We start from the raw sequence: 22,517 nt of genomic DNA, 5'->3' as shown, positions 1-22,517 counted from the left end.
ATTTTTTTTTATTAAAGATTTGTCTGCAAGCCAGATGTAGCCATCAAAAGAGCCACATCTGGCTCACGAGCCATAGGTTCCCAACCCCTGAGCTAGAGAATGAGAATGAATATGAATGAATGAGTAAATGAATGAATGAATGTCAGAAAAATGTCCTGAAAGTCCCTAAAAAAGTCCCTAAAAGGCACCGTCACTCATTCTCTGAGTGCCAAGAAGGAATACCCTACTGTCTGTGTGCCCACACTGGGTGCAGGCACACCTGGGGACTTTCCTGACCCTCCATGTGTCTGTGTGTTAACTCATTTGCTCTTGTTGGAATTGCCACATTTCCCCAACCAGTCAGTTTCTGTCACTAAAGCTCATTGCCCAGAAACAAGAGGGTAGCAGAAAGTCTCTGATTGACTTTTTGTTGTTGTTGTTGTATTTTTCTGAAGTGAGAAGCAGGGAGGCAGAGAGACAGACAGACTCCTGCATGCACCTGACCAGGATCCACCTGGCATGCCCACAAGGGGGTGATACTCTGTTGCAACAGGAGCCATTCTAGCACCACGAAGCCATCTTCAGCACCTGGGCCAACTTTGCTCCAATGGAGCCTTGGCTGTGGAAGGGGAAGAGAGAGACAGAGAGGAAGGAGAGGGGGAAGGGTGGAGAAGCAGATGGGTGCTTCTCCTGTGTGCCCTGGCCGGGAATCGAACCCTGGACTCCTGCATGCCAGGCCGACACTCTACCACTGAGCCAACTGATCAGGGCCTTCTGATTGACTTCTTATTGGATCAGTTTGTGGCCACTCAGTGGTTCCCAGACAGGCAGGATAGGTCTCGTGTTACCCTGTGTCCTTCTTTACCAGCCCTTGCCCTTCATTCTTGGTGGAGGAACGGCACTCTTGTCTTTGGGAGGGGAGGAAGCAGGCAGGAAACATCAGCCCTTCATCTGCGTGAAATAAGTAGTTTTGTGGAATCTGCTAGATTTGCACAATACTGTGTGGATAGTCATTTCCTCTTGCCTCGCCTCTGTTGACCTCTGCAAAGAGCTTGGAGCTGATTCATGTGACAGTCGCAGCTGCTGGAGAACTGTGCAGTTGAAACCTGTTGTGAAAGGTTAAATGGTGAGACACTTCTTGTGCTGTCTGTGTTTATATTTTCTTTTCCCACTGGATTAGGAATCAGAAAACCTAGGATCTTGCCCTGCATCCACTATGAAACCTTCAGTCAACAACCTCACCTCTCTGATCATTAGTTTTCAGAATCTGTAAAGTGAGGGGGACATCTGCTGTATTTTCCCTTGAAGCAACATTAAATACCATGAGATGATATGAGCAAAAGCACTTTGGAAACCAGAAAATAAGCCCAAAGTGTCACCTGTGAAGCTTCTTCCCAAATCCTGGTAGCATTTGTGCCAGCAGCCGTGGAGGGTGAGCATTTGTGTGGCTCTCATTCCACTGTGCCACAACCTTTGACTCGGACTTGAGGACGTCCAGATCTCTGGGGTCCTCAGAAAATGTTCCTGCTCTGCCACACCTCTGAGTGGGAGTCTTAGACCAGAAAAGCTTTTAAATCTTTTCTGATTTACTGTATTTCCCAGTCACCTATTTAATCAAGTAAAATACAACTTAGACACATTCTTTTAAATGTGACTTTCTGCTAGTTCTTACTCACTGGTAGTACATGGAAAGAAATTCCAATTCTCCACTGACTGGGTCATACCTCGCTTGGCATAATAGGTGCGTCCTTGACAAGTTGTTATACACATTTGTAACAGTATAGTGTTCAAGGACTTACGTAGTGAGACTACTTTCTCTCTAATCTCAGCTTTTCATAGATAGCCCAGACTTTCTAACTATGAAGAAACACTAGGACAAACTCATTTCACCCTGTGCTAGGAAGGAGTTACCCTAGATGAACTTTCTTTAAAGAGCTTTCAACTTGATCCCAGTTTCTTATTTTTCTTATATAAAATTCCACAATCCTATTTACTAATTACATTTTCAATATTTTAATTTATGAAGCACTTGAACCATCTACTGTTCTCTTTATTCTTATGGTTTCTGCTAGTTATTACAGTATAAACTCTTATCTTGCATGAGGAAATTCATAATAAAAAAACAATTTTTAATAAGCTTGTGAGTTACTGGTATTTTCACTCTGTTAAAACTCTTAACACAACTTTTCTTTAATGCAGACCTCCTTGAGATGATTTTTTTAAATTCTAAAGAGGAAGGAAAGGAGGGAAAAGGAGAGAGAAAGAAAGAAACATTGACTTGTTCAACTTATTTATGAATGGATATTCATTGGTTGATTCTTATATCCTGATTGGGGATTGAACCCACAACCTTGGTATATCAGGATGATGCTCTACCAACCGAGCTACCTGGTCAGGGCCCCTTGGGATTTTAAATGATTTACCTTAGGAATCATTTAATTGTTATTATTTCTTAAAATAATAGGATATTGGCTCTGGCCTGTTTGGCTCAACGGTAGAGCGTCGTCAGCCCAGCATGTGGATGTCCCGGGTCTGATTCCCAGTCAAGGCACACAGGAGAAGCGACCTGTTGCTTCTCTGCCCCTCCTTCTCGCTCTCTGTCTTTCTCTTCTCATCCTGTAGCCATGGCTTGGTTGGAGCAAGTTGGCCCTGAGTGCTGAGAATAGCTCCATGACCTCACCTCAGGTGCTAAAATAGTTTGATTTCGGAGCAACAGAGCAACAGCCCCTGTTGGACAGCACATCACCTCATAGGGGACATGCCAGGTGGATCCCTGTGGAGGCACATAAAGGAGTCTGTCTCTCTGCCTCCTCACTTCTCACTTGAGAAAAATTAAACAAGTAAAAAATTTTTTAAATAAAATAATAGGATATTTATTGAGCTTGTATAATATATCAATACTTATTCTTCCCACTGGATCTCAGTTACATCTTATCCTTATTCAAAACCTAATAATAGGACTACTGGTCCAGATTTATCAACTTATTTTATCACTGGAATGCTTCATTTTTTATAATTGATTTTAGAAAGCTATTTTCAGCAACTACTAGTAAGCTGAACTATCATACTGGTTAAAAATTTGTACAACAGAGTAAGATTCAAAATTGTTATAAAATAGATCTCTTGGGTCAGCATTGTAGAATGTGTAACATATTCAGTTCCTAGAACTTATTTTACATTTAGCCTATTTTTAGAAAATATTATCATCACCATCTCATATTTATTGAGCATTGACCCTAGGTTCATGCTTTGTGTTTATTTTCACTCTAGTCCTAAAGAGATTGGTGCAATGAATGTCACCATTTTACAGATGAGAAAACTGAGGCTCAGAGTCATTATTTAATTTGCCCAAGGTGAAAGGGGTGAATGACAGGACAAGCACTATCGTTCTCTGTGGGACTTCAAAGCACAGATGCTTAGAAATGGCTCTGCCACCCCTCGGTGTGCTGTTTTTGCCATTCTGATGTCTCAGGTCTTGAGGCTCTTCCTTTGGATATGCTTCATTCAATTAGGTGTCTTCAAATTCAAAATGTGAACATTATCTATTTTTTTCTGAGTGCTTTCTCATTCCTTTCTTTCACTACCACTGACCATTTGTTTCTGCATTAAATCCTCTTTCATCTTCCTGGAGTTATTCATTCTTTTGTTAAAGTTTCCCCCGTATCAAAGAATCTATCCCATTACCTTTGTTCTCTAGTCATTTTTATTCTCTTACTTCCTAAGAAAATATTCTCAACCCACAAATACTTCAGTTCCCTGTACAAAATAGGCCTGTGGGATTTAAATGACTTCAGGAGCAATTCAAGAACATGTCGAATGTTGAATAAACTTAGACACCAAATCAGCAACTTTCAGACAATTCTGCTATAGTTATAATCCATAAATAAATAGCTCTGATCTTTCAATCCCAAAGCATAAGTAGACCTTAAGTCAAGCTGTCTTTAGGAAAACAATATAAAATAGGCAAATGGTTAAGGAAAGCTTTGCTAATAACCTTTTGATAGTCAGCCCTTGGAGACAGCAGTTTATAGGTACTTTTTAGAAATTTTAATCAATTTTACTAAATTTAACAAATTTAGGAATTTAGACTCTGCAGGGCACACAGTTATAAGAACGAAGGTGTTTTTTACTGGTCTCACCTATACTTATGTAAAACATGGTAGCTCAGGTTAGTTGGCAACATTAGAACTCAGAATACAAGAGGGTTTGGCCTACATGAAAGAAGTGTGTTAGAGGTTAGGTTCCAATCACTATAGAAATGACATCAATTCTTTTTTTTAAAATTTATTTATTAAATTTAATGCAGTGACATTGATAAATCAGGGTACATATGTTGAAAGAAAACATCTCTAGATTATTTTGACATTTGATTGTGCTGTGTACCCCTCCCCCAAAGCTAAATTGTCTTCTGTCACCTTCTATCTGGTTTTCTTGTGCCCCTCCCCTCCCCCAACCCCTCTCTCCTTCTTCGCCCCATCCCCCCACCCCCCACCCCTGTTGCCATCTCATTCTTGTTCATGTCTCTGAGTCTCATTTTTATGTCCCTTCTATGTATGGATTCATATAGTTCTTAGTTTTTTTCTGATTTACTTATCAGGAAAATTGTGAATCACAGTGGCCACTGCCTGTATGATGTTTGGGGAAAGTGGTCCCCTCACCCCAGATAAACTGTGACTTCTGCAGAAGAGTGAAAAGGCTTTGACTCTCATTTTTCACTAATGGTTTTTCTAAATTAAATAAACGTTCCATGGTTACTGGTCCCCCTTCTTAAGGTGTGAGGATAGAGCACACTTCAATGCAGTAGCTTCGCTGTTGGTCCTCTCATAAGCTTTCTGTCTTCTAAGATACTGAAGTGGTCAAAATTTCTGCCCTTTAAGATCCACATTATTCTGAAATCTACAAGCACTTTTAAAAATATAGTGTTTCCAATCTGGGAATATTGTTTTGAAACAAATTTGAATAATATTTTTGCTGCAGTTAATAATGAAGTCTTATGTATATCTGTTATCTATAAATTAAATTTGCTGTATTGTATTATTCTTTTAGACTTTCATCACAGATAGCTTTTAAAATCAGAACTTAATTCATGAAATGAACCTGTTTACAGAACATGTTGAAAGGGCTTTTCCAAATGTGTATATTGTCAAACAGATTTTCTTATAAATGCTTTCCTCTAGAAATTCAGAAATCTAACTTTCTAATAAGATCACTACAAAAGAAAATGTTGCTGCTAAGCAGTCGCTTAGAAATCTAGAAATGATTCATGCCTTTCCAGTAGTTAAAGACATCTTCATAATTTGAAGGTCACTGGTTTCAGCAGGGCGCCAGCACATAAAAGAGTTTTAAACATGCAGCTTTAAACCCTTGGGATTAAACCAACCTTGATGGCATATTTTATTCATACAGAGATTATCTCCAAAGGAGATTCATTGGTCTTTTGACTATAATGAAACCCTTTATTTATTGACTTCATTGTGTCATAAATGAAAAGATATTTCTTTTTATGGCAGGAAATAAGATGTTTCAATCTCCACAACAGTCCTTACATCCTAAGAGTCTGGTCAAGAATCTACTTCTGTGTCCTAACTCAAAAACTGAGATCTCGATAGTGTTCTCTCATTTCATATTTGCTTATCTCCCTAAGTTGATACAGAGGTATTACCAAGCACAGAGAGAGGCCTGAGCTTGGCCTTGGAGGCTGCAAGGACAGACAGGAAGGGCACTGAGTTCCTCAATTCAAGGTCTATCCACTGGAGGAGTAGTGTACAGCACCTGATAACAGCCCAGTCCTGGGACTTGGGGGTGGGAGAGGCATGTCTGAGCAGGAGTGACTTCAGCCAAGTATGACACTGGGATTTTATAGGCTCTCCTTGCTCATGGACGTATGGAATTGGACTTCAGAATAGGGTTGAGGGGACCACTATAGGTTAAGTGAACTTTACAGAGACTGGTCACAGAGTGAATGACTTAAGTTCCACTGGAATTTTATTGATAATCCTATAAGTGCCTATATACTGCCAGAGAAAATAAGCAGGAATATATTTTAATCAGACCTTAACCAGTCGACCCAAGCCACTGAGCGTCTTGGCAGGAAGGTCAGTACTGTGACACTTGATTTGCCTGGCATCGCCAAGGTGACCAGAACAGCAGTGCGAGTGTCCAGGTAACTGAGGCTTACCCTTAAAGCTCTGTTTGTTGGAAAGTCTCTTTAAAATGTATTACATGGTTTTCTGCCCTCTCTAACCATGTATTTTCAGTTTAAGGTCTAGAGAGGTTCTGTAACAGGGAAGAAGTCAGCTTTGGATTCCATCACGTGACAATGACAGGGGACCTTGGCTAGGTTCACTGGTCTCTGTTAGCCCAGTTTCTGGGTTTATGAAACGGAGGTAATGTCAGCCCCTAGATCAGCGGTTCTCAACCTGTGGGTTGGGACCCCGGCGGGGTCGCCTAAAGCCATCGGAAAATACATAATGCATATCAGGTATTTACATTCCGAATAATAACTGTAGCAAAATTACAGTTATGAAGTAGCCACCAAAATTATTTTTTGGTTTGGGGTCACTGCAACATGAGGAACTGTATTGCGGAGTCACGGCATTAGAAAGGTTGAGAACCACTGCTCTAGATCTTAAGGAAATTGTACATCAGGTGTGGGCAAAAGTAGATTTACAATTGTTCGTATGGAAAATAGTACAATAATAAATAAATAATAATACGAGAATAAACTGTTGCTTGTTCTCAGAGCTGTAATCCTATTTTTGCCCTACCCTAGATAAAGCAATTAGCACCTAAAGGAAATCACAATGATTACATCCTTAATAAAGGCCAAGCACTCTTATAAGTACTTGTGTTATCTAGTTTATGACTCATAATACTCTGTGAATAAGGCACTGTTGTTATCCCCATTGTACAAATGAAGAGATGGAGTCGCACAGAGGCGAAGTCATACCACCATGCACACTGGCTCTGGCTTTTGCATCCCCACCATGGCCCCTGGGTGCCTGATGCTCAGGAAGTATTCTACCACCGGTGGCTGACGGAGGGGCAGCTCCACAATTCTACTGACTTACAGGCAACCCAGCCTACCCCAGAGTGGTGTCCTGGGCTCTGCCCTCTGCAGTGCCCCCTGGGTAGCTCAGGGACAGCCTCAGCTACTATATTTTCCTTTTGAATATCCATCCAAAAATTGCAGACATGAAAGTTAGTTTTTCCATTTTTGTTTGTCTGTTATTCCTTAAGATTAACAGACAGCAAATTGAGCATGTGTGAGTAGGTTAGAAGCACAGGCCAGGTTTGGGTGCTTCCCCTCGAAAGCCTCTAACTATGCAAGTACAGCGGAGACAACCACAGGCTTTGGGGAAGAAACTTTTTCGTGTGTTCAGATACATTTTTCCTTATTTCCTGTGGTGTTGCAGGAAATTTGAGGTCAGCATTTTTCAGCTTTCTCTTTGTCCTCCTCAGATCCTCGGCTGTGGTGCTTGCTTCTCACGTAGTGCCTGCCCCCTCCTGACGCTCTGCTTTGGTCCCAACAAACCAGAGGTTAACTTCAAGCTTCATAGAAGTGGTCCACAAGAACCCTTTATTGGCTAAAATAAAAGGCCTCTTGCCCACCAAATTTAATTCCAACCACAAAAGGCTAAAATCTTGGAACAAACTATAAATAATGTTATTTAACGACAACAGGCCCACTTTTCAGGTGATGATTCACAACAGACTATATCAAACATTTCATAGTAGGGAGGTTCAGTGATAACAGCAGTGGTCCCATCTTTGCCTAATGTAATACACCTTTGTTATCTGAAAATTCTGTAAGTAAGCTTTTTGGCACAAAATTATGAAGTAATGTTTTATCAGATTCACCGAGATACTCTTAATTCCTCACTTTTCCTTAAACCGTGACACTTTGAGAATGAACCACAGAGCACAGGAGCACAGGCTATGGGGTCAGTACCCTGGGCTGCAAGCCTGAGCTCGGCCACTGAGGAACTGTGTCACTTTGGACAAGTTGCCTGGGTGTCCCTGTGTGTGATGTGAGGATGGCATTGTCCCCTTTACCTAGTTCTTATAAATATATGAAAAGTATGTGGCACAGTTCCTGGAAACCAGCAAGGGCTAACAAATGGCGGCTCTCTTCTCTGTATGCTGACTGTCATTAGACCGTAACAGCCCCGTCTTCACTTGGATTCCAGCTCAGCTCTTCCTTTGCTTCTCCCCCATCACCACTTCATCAGGGACATGGATTCTCACCTTAGTCATCAGAGCCATCCCTTTGGTGGCTCTTGTAGTCTTCACCATGTGACCGCATGCTGTCCCTGAATCCTCACTTCTACACAGAGGCCGCCCTTGGCAACAGAGCACCTTGCTGGTACCTGGCTGAGTCCCAGGTGCTCTGTCGGCGCCTCTTCCTTTCACTCTGCTCCAGATGATGCCCATTCGCTCTGAGCCAGAGCGTTCCTGACCTTGGGTCACTGGCCAGCATTTGCAGCCATTCCCCTTTAGTTAATCTTTCTGATCCTGTTTCTCAACTGTAAGATGAGTATAAAAATTATCCATGTTAATACAGCTAGTGCTCGACTTACGACCACGACTGGTTCCGACAGGAACACGATTTGGTTGTAAGTTGAGTAGGCTATATGTACAGTACTGTGAAATGATGTTATAAAATCTTTAAGTCATATTTTATCATAATTTTCTTTCATTATTGTTATATATCATAATTTTCTTTGTTCATTTTATGCCATTTGTATCATCTTTACACCATTTTGTTTCTTATTTTTACATTCATCAGGTTTAAGTAACACACTGCATTACCAGTACAACTGGTTTAATATTTGCAAAGACAATTTCTTCTTGGTAGTCATATGGGGAGGGCGGTTGATGAAAAATATCTAAGACACAAAACACAAATTGCTGTACCGAGTCTGGGAAAACAGTTGAAATGGAGCACGCGGAGATGGTAGTGCTGCCGGAAGCTGGTCCACACTGCCGTAGCCCAGCTGGTCAACGCTTGCGCTGCCAGATGCGGAGCAGTCGCGGCTAGCGATTGTGGTCGTAAAGTCGAATGGTCTTAAGTTGCATAGGTCGTAAGTTGATCGATATTTGTATAGGTACCTAAAAAGGCACAGAAAGCGCCTGATTGGTGGTTGTGCCATTAACACTCTCAACTCTCATTAATGAAACTCAGATGCTTAGGTGGAAATCACATCTTACAGATGCATATCTTATAACATGGGATCTGTCCAGATGAAAACTGAGCAGCTTGGGTCTATGATGATGTCCTCATTGCTTGGCCTTCTGCTAGATACAGCAACTTTGTAATTATCTGGCTCATGCTGAAAGAAATTTAATAGAAAACTGTATAAGAGGAAACTATTAGGACTTGTAATTAGTCATAGCCTTATATTCATCTTAATAATTGAGAAAAAGATTAATGACCTCCTTAGTTTCATTTATCTCGATTAAAAGACAAATAATAATATGTTCTCTGGGTAGCCAATGGTGGTCAGTACAACGGGCATGTGGTGTGTGTGTGTGTGTGTGTGTGTGTGTGTGTGTGTCTGGCCGTGTGCCAGATTTATGGTGTTCATGGTGGTGCCAGGAAATCCAGAGGATAAAGACGCAAATCAGAGAGACTAGTAAGTAATATGTTGCCACGATTAACCTGCTGAGCTCGGTTGGACCTCTGCTGCCTCTAGCCACGGGGGCTGGTCAGGCTGGTTTCTGGGATCATGTATGGCATTAGCTAGGATACTACAGTTGAGCACTTTGCAGGAAAAAATGAATTGTTAACATTAAAGCATGTTTTTAATGGCTTGAGGTGGGCTGTGACTTTTAAAACGCTCTGGCTTGTACCTTACAGAGTCAAATAGCTCTCAAGCTGATATAGTTTTTTATTTTATTTATTTATTTTTTTTCTGAAGCTGGAAACAGGGAGAGACAGTCAGACAGACTCCTGCATGGGCCTGACCGGGATCCACCCGGCACGCCCACCAGGGGGCAACACTCTGTCCCTACGGGGCATCACTCTGTTGCAACCAGAGCCACTCTAGCGCCTGGGGCAGAGGCCAAGGAGCCATCCCCAGCACCAGGACCATCTTTGCTCCAATGGAGCCTCGCTGCGGGAGGGGAAGAGAGAGAGAGGAAGGAGAGGGGGAGGGGTGGAGAAGCAGATGGGTGCTTCTCCTGTGTGCCCTGGCCGGGAATCGAACCCGGGACTTCTGCACGCCAGGCCGATGCTCTACCACTGAGCCAACCGGCCAGGGCCCTGACATGTTTTTTGAATTAGAGTCCGTGTGCTTAATCATGGCACCAGAACTTTATTAGGATCTACAATTCTAAACTACCATTATGGGATAAATGTCCTCAACCTGTTACCCTGTTAATGATGACACACTGTCCTTGGAAACAGGGTTAAGTCTTTCATTTCAAAATAAACAGGAGAAAGATGCTGTAGTCTACATACCAGAGTGTTTGTGGGAATAGTCTGTGTTCCATCTCATTTCCTGTGTCTCTTGTCTGAAGATGAGTTTAATCTTGGGTGAACCTCTTAGACACGAACTTATTTTGTACATACTAGCCCTTTTTTCAACCTAAGATCATTTCTTTGCCATTTGATCATTATTTTAGAATTTGCTTACTTCTGAACATTTTAAGTGAATTGATCAGATAATTTTGGAAATTTTTCTTCAACTGTGCATTCTGCTAAATATTCTGGGGAAACATTTTGGCTCTGCTTACTTTGTTAATGCCAGTTACATCATTACAGAGCTATAGATTTCTTGGGCTTGCAAAATGATTGCATATTCATGAACATCTTCGATCCTGAAATATTTGTAAATAACTTGGCAATTTTTTTTTCATAAGGTAGCCTATTAAAATGATTAGGTCTTTGATTGTTCACACAGAAAGAATTTGCACTTACAGAGCACCACCTTTTGATAAGTAACATTTCTGTGCTAAGCAGTTTGCATTATGAACATATAAATCACCTTCCTTAAATGAAATTAAGAGATGCTATTTTCCGCTTAAGAATGATTCAAGTTTGAAAATGTCAATAGATGCAAAAAGCCACCCCTAGAGCTTTGCTCTCTCGAAAGAAAGTAGAGAAGGAATGACATAGTCAATGTTAACTGTCACCAGATGAAGGGAAATCAGATTGTCAGGCCTGAATCTATAACATTCTTGCCAAAGTAGGATCTCATTTACACATACAGATCTTCATGCCCTTTGCTAAGAAAAGCATCTGTGGCAGTTTAGATGTTTGTGCGTTTGCCAAAGATCTTTCACTCTGAATAAAGTAAATGTCATGTCTGTTGTTTATCTCAAATTCAGCAGAGTATTTTTAAAAGGAAATATTTGTGGGGGAGGGAAGAGGTTGGGGAGCTCCAGTTAGTGGTTGTGGTATTACGGCAAGACTCGAGTATCAGTTCAGCTCTGGATAAAGATGCCGAAAATATACTTGGGGCTCATGAACTGAGAACACCCCCGTGAAGTGACAGCGCTGTAATAAATTGGGATGTGGAGTCTTCCTGAATATACCTAGTCTGTCAACACCAGAAAAACCCAGTTAATTCAGCCAAATGGATTATTTGGCATCATGTAGACACAGCTGTCCTGAACTAAAATTTTGAACACTTAAACATAGATGGCATTGGACCAGAGCCAGCTTGCACAGTGGCATCTATCTGTAACTGTATATAAAGGTTGCTTAGACTTCAGAGATTAGAAACAAAACTGAATTGACCCAACTTCAAGCTGGACCCAATTGAATAGCAATTAAAAAACAAAAAACAAAAAACAAGGTTGTGAAAAAATTTGATAAATAGGTACCCCTTGCTAAGATCCCATTTTTAGTTAAGAGAGTGATGTGGTAATTTATGTGAATTACCTTGAATATAAAAATAGCAGTAATTTTTTTATGATTGACCTTTTTAGAAAAACAATACTTAACCTAGCTCATAGGCAAACTCATTATAATGAGCTCCTGATGTAAAATAAATTCTGATGCTTGTCTTGAGGACTTCTGTTTCAGGTGATAAAATTATATCAGTCCTTCCACAAGTCAAATACTTGTCTTCCATGATCCCTTATCAGTGTTATGTGTTTTATGAAAGTTGACTATGTGGCTCTGAATGTCATTTTATCCCCACAGATGACATGGAAGCCATTCCTGTCAAACAGTTTGTGAAACACATTGGTGAGCTCTATTCTAATAACCAGCATGGGTTCTCGGAGGATTTCGAGGTATGTTTCAAAATGAAATTTCCAGTGACCTCTTATTTTACAGGGACTTTTGTAAATTTGAAATGAATTTAATTCAAGCATAACAATAAGGAAAGTAGAAATTGATTTTCTTTTTTTCTTTTATCTGACACTTATGTTAATAGGCATTCTTTTCCAAATAAAAATTATCGTAGGTTGCTTATGTCCTAAACATGCAGTTCGATGAGAGAACAGGCTTAGTGGTTAAAAAAAAAAAAGAAGCAAATTCAGGCTCTCTCTTCATTTCAATTCTAACTGGACAACAGCCATAATACAGGGGATGGGGCTCCTCAGACCACGTAGCTGCCAGGAGAGGATGCACGTGGTGGCGTGGACACAGCAGATTTGAGGTCCAAGGAATGCAACGCTGGCTCCCCTGGCAATGAGCTGTCATCCTTGGGCCAGTCACTTCGGCTTTGATCCCCAGTGTCTTCATTGCTAACATGGTGTCAGCGTCATCTGCATCCTAAAGTTGTTGGAAAAAGGGATGAACTTGATCTTTGCAAGTGCTGGGTTTGCGATGAAGCCCATGCAAAGGTTGATTGCCGATGTTGTCACAATTACTAATCCTTGTAGAGAAGACTTGGGTCAGCTCAGCCTTCGGATTCTAAGAACTGGTGTGTGGGAAACAAGGTAGAGTGCAGCTCGTAGCACCCTGCCAGCTCTGAAACCCCTGCCAGTTCAGCAGTGACAGGGTGTCAATGAGCAGCTATTAAACAGACTGCCCTTTTCTTCACGGAAGCGCTCCACTCAGGCACATCTCTGGCAGCAAGACTTGCGCCAAAGGAGGCCAAGTTTTCCAAGCAGCTCAGCTGTCTTCTAGCTCTCTGGGCGAGTCGCTTCCTTTCTCTGTCTCGTTTCTGCTCAAGTCTGGAAATGATGATGGTGATGCTACTCTGCCCACCTCTTTTTGCAAAACTCGTTATTAGTATCAAACGAATAATGGCACATAAGCACCAGGAGATTCTCCAGAGCCACACAGCTGGGAGGTGCAATTATTATGCGTGGAGAGTGAGAAAAGCCGTGGTACATATATACAATGGAATACTATGGGGCCATGAAAAAGAAGGAAATATTACCTTTTGCAACAATATGGAGGGACCTGGAAACTATTATGTTGAGTGAAATAAACCAGACAGAGAGAAAAATATCATTTGACCTCACTCATTTGAAGAATCCAAGGAATAATGAGAACTGAGGAACAGAATTGAGACAGAGGAGGGATCAAAGGGACCAGAGGAAAAGAGGACAGAGGGAAAGGGGATGACAGGATGGGATAAACCCAAAGGGAAGGGGGGAGGGTGCTGTAAGGAAGGGGGCAAGGGAGATGTGCAGGGGAATAGGGGGGAGGGAGGATGCATTCAAGGTGACCCTAGAATCTATGTAAACAATTAATTAAATTTAAAAAAAAATAAAGAAGAAAAAAAAATAGGGCCAAAAACCCCTGTCTCTGCATATTTGGAGTCCCCAAAGGCCATCACAAAGGCAATTATATATTGACAACTTGTTTTAAAGGAAGTCTTTTAGTTTTTGTTATTATTATTATTATTTTTTAGCAGAATCAGAGCAAAGGTAGAGTGAAGGAGCTCTCTGATTTATCCTGCAAAATCATATGGTTCATGGAACAAAAACATGTCGAGTATTTAATGTGCTTATTAGATGCTTACCAAAAAAAGGTGCCTGTTCAACTACAGAGAACATGGTTTAAAGTCAAAATTTAGTATTCATGAGGACAGCTGTGTGTGGTGTTAAAGTGATTTAGTTCAATTGACTGTTGGCTGGGTGACTGAGCAAGAATATTAAGGCATTTAACAATGTTGATGGTATTCAGGACAAACATTTATCCTCCAGAACGGAATTTGATCAGGATGATCAAATGCAACTCCAATTTCTCAATTATTTATGATTTGAGACCCCAGTGCTATTCAAAATAATCAGCTACACCCCTGTAAACTTGATCTGACTTAAAATGGGCTTTGCCTCACAATCATGCCTGTTAACAAATCCTGCGCATCTGCATTGTCTTTCTATCCTAAAAAAAATACTGTGGCCGGAAGCTGCTGTAGCTACATTGAACTCTCAAGCTTAAATACTATTTATTAGCTGGTAGTTAGGGGAGGGAGTGGCAGGAGACATTGTTCTACTGATGTCATTTCATGATCTGTCCGGTTTGAAAGGTTGAAAATCAGAGCTATTCAGAATGGAAAGATTATCCTTTCTTTTGCAAAGAACAGTAAGGCAACAATGTAAAGGGGGGAAGGAGGGACTGAATAAAAGATCACCAGGTACTGTAGTCTTCTAATTCAGAGAGATACTGAAGTATTTCAGAACACTAATATTATTGCTTTTTGGTGGCTCCACTAAAAAGTAAAACTGCTAACAGGCTCTATAAGAAAATATGAAGGCAGTTTTATAAACGAAGAGATACTAATAGGCTATAAAAGGAAGGTCAGGAAAAGAGATCTTATGTGATTTTCAAAAGCACAAAACAAAACCCTCATGATGGTGAGAGAGCAGTAACCTCAACCCCAGAATTCCACTTCTTTTCATGTGCATGACGATGACCAGCATGTCCTTGGGTCCCCAGTAGTGTCCCGTGAGGGGTGCTACTTCATCGTCACCACTTTATAGGTGAAGAGATTTGACCCCTGAGAAAATGACGGCTTTGGGTGGCTTCATTTTGAAATGATAGAAATAGGTGTTAAGACCAGGGCTTTCTGAAGCAGGCCACCTGTTCAACCTTGTCACCCTCCTGGATTTCATTAGAGAAGCGTCCTGTAATAAGTGGAAGTCAGAGGGGGAAAGCCAGAATTACCAGTGATTGTCTGAAACTGGTCATGCCGCCGATGGGCCAGCACTTGCCTTGGCAATAAAAATGGGGTAGGGGGGAAGCTGAAATGAAAGAGCCCCCACTAGGAATACTAGGAGCCCATTACAGGGTCCTTTTGGCCTAGAGCAGTGGTAGTCAACCTGGACCCTACCGCCCACTAGGGGGCGTTCCAGCTTTCATGGTGGGCAATAGCGGAGCAACTAAAGTATAAATAAAAAGATAGATTTAACTATAATAAGTTGTTTTGTAAAGATTTATTCTGCCAAACTTAGCAAAAATCTGACATAAAGTACTTGGTAAGTAATTATTATTATATGCTTTAACTTGCTGTAACTCTGCTTTATAAATTTTATAAAGTAAAGTAACTTCCCTACTTTATAAATCACCATTACTGTGGAACCAGTGGGCAGTTAGAAAATTTTACTATTAACAGAGATACAAAAGTGGGCAGTAGGTATAAAAAGGTTGACTACCCCTGGTCTAGAGCCTTCCCAGATTACTGAGAATCAGACTTATAAAAATCTTATATAGCATCTGAATAAAGCCCTAAAATTAAAGAACTTTAAGATTACAGAAAAATACCACTTACCAGTTGGTATTTGGTCACTAAGAACTAAAACAGTGCACTTAACCTTTAAAAGTGCCTGATATTCTCTGGGCGTAACATAAAGTCCAGGCTCAGTGTGCACTAGCCCAGACACAGCACCCTGGAGGCATGCAGAGGAGAGGGCCCCTGTGGATCTGGGTTGGGTATCTCACCAAAAGTTCTATTTGCCCCATTAGGTTTAAAAATCATGGATGGAAGTGAAAATTTTTTTTGGTGACTAGCTGTCATAATCTCAGAGCTTTGCTGCTTGGAAGAGACTGAGAAAAATGATTCACTGGTAATTTTGGTGATGGAGAAAGCAAGCTTTTTGTCCTTGTCAGTTAAATTTTGGACACTGTTTAAAGCTGGTGACATTATACCTCTAATAGATTTTCTTACTCACTGGAAATAACATTAATTATTGTCTCAGGGTGGCATTCAACAACTCTGTTCCCTCAGCTACCTGAGCTGACTTCAACCTCACTGTTCCCCAGCCTCCAACATCAGAATCCAGGAGGCTTCCTTCATAAAGAGAGAGCTCGAGGCTCTGGGGTCAACAGAATTAATAGGCAGGGGTCAAGAGCATCACCATTTTAAACACTGAGGGCAGAGATGAAACCAGAGATCCAATACCCTTTGACAAGATCCTTTGAGGCATTGCCTCTGTTACAACTAACTCCACCGGAGCTGAATTTGGGCTGTTGGCTTATATTAAATCAAGAGAACAAAGCTGTGTCCACCTGAGCCCATGTGTTGAGGGACCAGTGACCACAGTCACTTTATATAAGATGCAGAGGTCGTGTTGCCTATGACACATAATGGGGAACAGAAGTGTGATGCCACATGCAAACTGCCACCTGCAAGGCTGCAGAAAATGACCCTGCAGAGTTTCCTGAGCCTCAGTGACAAAATGCCAGTTTGGATCTTAAATGTCTTGAAGAAACATTTTCTAAGCCCTTATGGGCCCTGGACGGTGGCACAGTGGATAGAGCATTGGCCCGGCATATAGACATCCTGGTTCCAATACCCAGTCAGGACACAAAGGAGAAGCAACCATCTGCTTCTCTCCCCCTTTCTCCCCCTTCTTTCCCTCTTCTTCTTCCACAGCCAGAGTGGTTCAATTGGTTTAAGCATGGCCCTGGGCGATGAAGATAGCTCTGTTGGAGCACATCAGCTTTAGGTGCTAAAAATAGCTCAGTACTCAAGCATCGGCCCCAGACAGGGGTTGCCAGATAGATCCTGGTTGGGGCGCATGCAGGAGTCTGCCTCACTATTTCCCATCCTCTTGCCTTAAAAAAAAATAAAAAATAAATAAACCCTTATAATGAAGAAAATCATGGCTGGTGAAGTTGAGATTTTTATGATGACTGAGACAAAAGCAAGTTAGCCAAATTTCACAAATTGCATAGGAAAAAATAATTTTCTTTTATAGACCTGCTATGGGATGATAGGCACTGTAATGGACACTCCAAAGACCAGTTGGTTTTCTGGAGCGGTGAAGCAGTGATTTTTGGTAAAGACATCTGGATTTGGAAGGGGAGAGGACAGGCAGTCCGAGCCAGGGAAATGGCAAGGAGGCAGAAAGCAGGAATCATGTGGTATTTTCAAAGGACATGGAGCTAAAACTGCCTAGGCTTGGGAAGGGGGCTCACAAAAGAGAGGAGGGGAGTGTCAAAGGCTGGCTCAGGAATCTGGAATCTGCCCCACGGTTTCTGAGTAAGAGAAGGACAAAGTCAGAGCAGCATTTGAAGAAAATCAGTGTGACAGAAGAATAGCCTGTAGCCTGCGCAGAGGACAGGGACCAGCCCTGGCTGCAGTATGAATGCTGGGCTGTCAGCAGACCTGAGTCCACCGTCTTCTGTGGAACACCCACCGAGCACTGTGTAGGCTGCCTGGCCTCGGACACTAAGACTACTCCGCATACTCAGTCTAACCCGTGGTCACTGGACCCAAAGCGTTTCCTCTCGGCTTGCTTTATGAGGCTAACCCGAAAGACTTCTGATGTATATTTGTTCAATTATTTGTTCACACTGAGCACCAGAATGGCAGACAGTAGGTCTCCATGTGCCCTTGCGACAGCCTCTTAACCTCGACTCCGGGCAGGGGACAAGTTAGCCCTTCTCCCAAGAATTCGAAGAATATCAACGTATAGTGTTTTTGTTGGTCTGTTTTCAAAGTTCTACTGTATTTTAAATCTCTTGTTCTCAGTGGGCTGTCTTCTGTGGTGGTGTGCCTCTTAAATATTAAGAATATTCACTTTAAGAATCCCAGCCTTGTCATACATACAATAAAGTACAAACGAGCTTCAATATTAAATATCTGTCAAGAGTGCTAATAGGTAACTTTACTATGCATACCCACTGGCTAATGTCATTTCACAGGTTTTAACACCTATTAAAATGACATTAACTTTGAAATGCCAGTTCTGATGGAGAAGAGCCACTCCAGGATCGGATTATCAGCATCTAAATGAGCTAAGCAGTACTGCAAGGAATTGCGGGTGGCATTATTATCAACAAGACAGAATCAGAAGGCCTTAGGCAAACCCCTTGGGTTCTAACAAATTGTATTTAACATTATTTATGACTATGCTTTGTTTTCTGTCATTCACATAATTGGAAAAGTGAAATAGAGGCAATGAATCAGACCAAGGGTTTTAGATAACAAGGAGTTTGGCCATTTTGAATGACTGTTTTAAACAGTGCAGACAGCTGCTCCCAAGCAGTCTTGGTCAGTTGCATTATATTCTAATAGAGGCTCAACCTTAATCCATAGCTCGGGTGGCCAGATTTACACAATGGGGAAAAATTATCAATTAACAAAGCAAATCTCAAACTACTCAAACAAATCTCAAACTACTCAAAAATTGAAAAATTATCAATAAACAAAGCAAATCTCAAACTACTCAAACAAATCTCAAACTACTCAAAAATTGAAAAATTATCAATAAACAAAGCAAATCTCAAACTACTCAAACAAATCTCAAAATCTCAGTACTAAAATCTGAAATCTCTCAGCACAAGTTACCTCAACAACTCAGCCCTGAAAAGCTACATGCCAAAGGTATGACCTTCAAAGCCCAGAAACAAAGAATGTCAGCTTATTTCAGGGATTTATATATAGACTGAATTAATGTCTTCCACAATACAGGTCCATTTCTGAAAGTTTTCTGCCCTGATACTATTCAGAAGAATATACCTTGGCTTCCAAGGCAATTCTTTTTTTAATGGGGTGACATCAGTAAATCAAGATACATATATTCAAAGATAACATGTCCAGGTTATCTTGTTGTTCAATTATGTTGCATACCCATCACCCAGTCAGATTGCCCTCTGTCACCTTCTATCTAGTTCTCTTTGTGCCCCTCCCCCTCCCCCCTTTCCTCTCCCTCTCCCCCCTCCCCCCATAACCACCACACTCTTATCAATGTCTCTTAGTCTCACTTTTATGTCCCATCTACGTATGGAATAATGCAGTTCCAACAAGGCAATTCTAAAAGGCCAGTTCACCCAATACTCTGAGCGTGCTAGCACTGCTTATGTTCTTTTCAATGTTAAGGTCTCAGACTCATTACTTGATGTCCAATACTTTACCTCATTTTAGGGAAAAGAGCCAAAGGCAGCATTAGGTCCCTTTAAACCAGCTCTGTCAAACCATAGGTTCTAAACCATTAGAATAGAAAATATCAGAGTTTATCACACTTAGTAAGATTAAGAAAAAGATAAGGATTCTCACGAAACACAACTTTCCCCAAGGGGTGTGTTGAATTAGTGTCTGTGGGGTTTTTTCTCTTTTCTTTTTTTAATGGACAACTAGGAAGGCCTACAGTTATGAAAAAGTCCATCTACAGCATCTAATGCTCAGCAGTCCATGAATACAGTTTCTTTATGGTGCCCCTTTGTTTTTATACCTGAAAGTCTTTGATCCTCCTTGGAAGCAGTCTGAATGTAGAAGAGCCCCGCCCCTTGTTTTCATTATGCCTGATGTAACTGCTTGGAAAACATCCATAATTGCTGTTCAATTCCTTTGTGAAAAAAAATCTGCATGCTCCCAAACTCTGTTACATCTGCTACTTATAAAACTTTCCTCCTGATAATTTGTGTCACTTTGCTTCTGCTCCTTGCAGCAGCTGTGCACTGCTAATGACTTCCCTTATTAGTTAGCTCCAGTCCTTTCTGGGGTTTGAAGAATACAGTATAGAAAAATTGGACTCTTCTGCAACCTTGTTTTAGGCTAATGCATGATGTTTAGATCCATGGCCAAGACAACCAAAGAGAATGGCTTCTTCAGCTGGTTTTCTAAGGAAGGGCAATTTAAGTGAAATCACAGTCACAAATAATTCATCAGAGACATGTATTTGAGCTAGATAGGACAGTCGATTGGGCTATATATTAGTGTCATTTCAGAAAAGAGTCGTTACAATCAATTTGTGATCTGATAGTTTTAAAGCAAGGCTACATCACCAAAAAGCATACTGCAAATCACAGTAGAGATTATACATCTGCCTGGAACATTCTTGCTCATCCTGTAGAAATCACGCCATTGATCTCCTATCCAAAGCCTTCCTCTATGCTCTGATCATAGTTTCTTCAGGTCTCTTTTCTGTTAATTACATTTGGCTGTCCTTATCTTTTTGCATATTTTTTCACCCCTTAGACTGTGACATATTTAAATTGAGGTACTGTTTTGTAATCCCCAGACCCAGGTCAAAATGTGTAATAAAGTAGACGACTGATGAATTAGTAAAGAATGAAATCCTTTTATCTTGTTCACATCCTTCCTGCATTTGTTATGAATATGTCAGTAGTAATTATTTCTGAAGTTGAGTCTGGGGAGCTAACAGTAGCTGTGGCGAGGGAGTGAGTGAATACTGTATGCTCTGGGGTGTCGTTTCTTTCTATGACTTTGTTGTTCAGTGTCCTGAGTGTGTCTAAAATCTCTGAACTCTTGCTGTTTGTTTTCTCACTAGGAAGTCCAACGCTGTACAACTGACATGAACATCACCGCAGAACATTCCAATCATCCAGATAACAAGCACAAAAACAGATACATCAACATTTTAGCATGTGAGTAATATCTTCAGCTGTGCAGAAATGGAATCATCATGCTGGGTATAAGCTGCCGAAAGCAATGCCGGTTCCCCTGCCGCTAGTCCGTCTCCCACAGCACATAGGAAGAAATGGGGACTTTTTCTGCCCTCTTGCTTTTCATTAAGCTGTCAGATCTATTTCATTAGGCTTAATAATAAGAAGATTGAAAGAAAATGTTCTGAGCTTCACTGTTTTCACATGATGTGATTCTGTATTCAATGCTGGGAACCAAAATTGTAATGTCATATGGTTCTCTTGACATTGTTTTTAACCAATGAGAGCCAGGTGTTCTAACACAAAGAGAAATCCTGAGAATTGAATCCACTAAGCTGAATTTGAAAGCCATCTTTCTAAGACTAGATCATTGTTTTCTACCTTAAGTGATTAGCCCAAGTCCTTGTGGCCCACGTGCTTAGTCCTTCCTGCCCATCGTACGATCCTGGAGATCCTGGACACTATTTGTGTTCAAAGAAGTGTTCTATGGAGCCTCAAGGGATACCCTAGGAGGACAGCCCACTTCTGTGGCTAAATGCCACCTATCATAGACGTTGGTGCTGGGGTCATTGGCAGATAATGTATGCTTTGATATTAAAAGTAGAGGCACAGCTGTTTGTGGCTAACATACACAGGGGTAAGGAACACATTACATAGAATTTTATGTAATAGTACATTTCAATGGGATCACTAAAATCTGGACACTACTGTAGATAGTCTTTAATAATACTTTAGTGAGATACAATTCACATACCATACACATTCACCCATTTTAAGTTAGTTTAAATTTGAATTTAAATTTAAAGTAGATTCAGTGCTTTTTAGTATAGTCACAGAGTTGTACAACCACCACCACTATCTATATAGAGAACGTTCATATGACCCCAATAAGAAGCCCTTTACACAGTCCCTCCCAATTCATCCTTTTACCCAGTCCCTAGAAAACACTGATCTACTTTCTGTCTATATATTTGCCTTTTTTGGACATTTTATATAAATGGAATCATACAATACGTGGCCTTTTGTGTCTGGCTTCTTCTACTTAGCATGAGGTTTTCAAAGATTATCCATGTTGTAGCTTGTATCAGTATTTAATTCCCTTTTATAACTGAATAATACCTTATGGTATGGATACACCACATTTTGTTCCCTCGCTTATAATTTATGGACATTTGAATTATTTCAACTTGTTGATTATGAATAATGTTACTGTGAACATTTATATATATGATCTTTTGTAGATGTTTATTTTTAATTCTCTTGCAATTATACTTAGGAATGCAATAGCTAGATCGTGTGGTAAGTTTCTGCTTAACATTTCAAAGACCTGCCAAATTGTTTTCCAAAGTGGCTACTCCATTTTACATTCCGACCAGCAATACAATTTGGGTTCTAATGTCTCCACATCCTCATCAACACTTGTTTCTTTGTTTTTTTGATAAGAGCTATCCTAATGGATGTGAAATGGTAACCTCACTATGATTTTGATTTCCATTTTCCTGGTGATTAGTCATGTTGAACATCTTTTTATGGACTTGTTGGCCATTTGTATATCTTCTTTGGATAAATGTCTATTCAGATTCTTTGCCCATTTTTAAAATTGATTACTCATCTTTTTTTTCTAGTTCAAGAGTTCTTTATACATTCTGGATACATAACCCTGATTAGATAGTGTGCAAATATTTTCTCTCATTCTGTGCATTGCCTTTTCACTTTCTTAATGGTGTCCTCCTTTGATGCATATATATATTTTTTAATTTTGGTGAAATCGAATGTA

General features: G+C 40.7%; 1 protein-coding gene across 3 annotated transcripts in view; it reads left to right on the top strand.

Moving 5' to 3' along the window:
- The window catches only part of PTPRG (protein tyrosine phosphatase receptor type G), a 926,569-nt gene that overhangs the window by 871,853 nt on the left and 32,199 nt on the right, over positions 1 to 22,517 (top strand). For all 3 annotated transcript variants that reach the window (XM_066245729.1, XM_066245728.1, XM_066245730.1), the window contains 2 exons: positions 12,131 to 12,222; positions 20,626 to 20,722. In XM_066245729.1, coding sequence (XP_066101826.1) covers positions 12,131 to 12,222; positions 20,626 to 20,722 — 189 coding nt within the window. The remainder of the gene's footprint in view (positions 1 to 12,130; positions 12,223 to 20,625; positions 20,723 to 22,517) is intronic.

The sequence above is a fragment of the Saccopteryx bilineata genome, chromosome 10 (genome assembly GCF_036850765.1).
Source record: "Saccopteryx bilineata isolate mSacBil1 chromosome 10, mSacBil1_pri_phased_curated, whole genome shotgun sequence".
In the NCBI taxonomy this organism is placed as follows: Eukaryota; Metazoa; Chordata; class Mammalia; order Chiroptera; family Emballonuridae; genus Saccopteryx; species Saccopteryx bilineata.
This window is presented reverse-complemented; position numbering and strand designations above follow the sequence as displayed.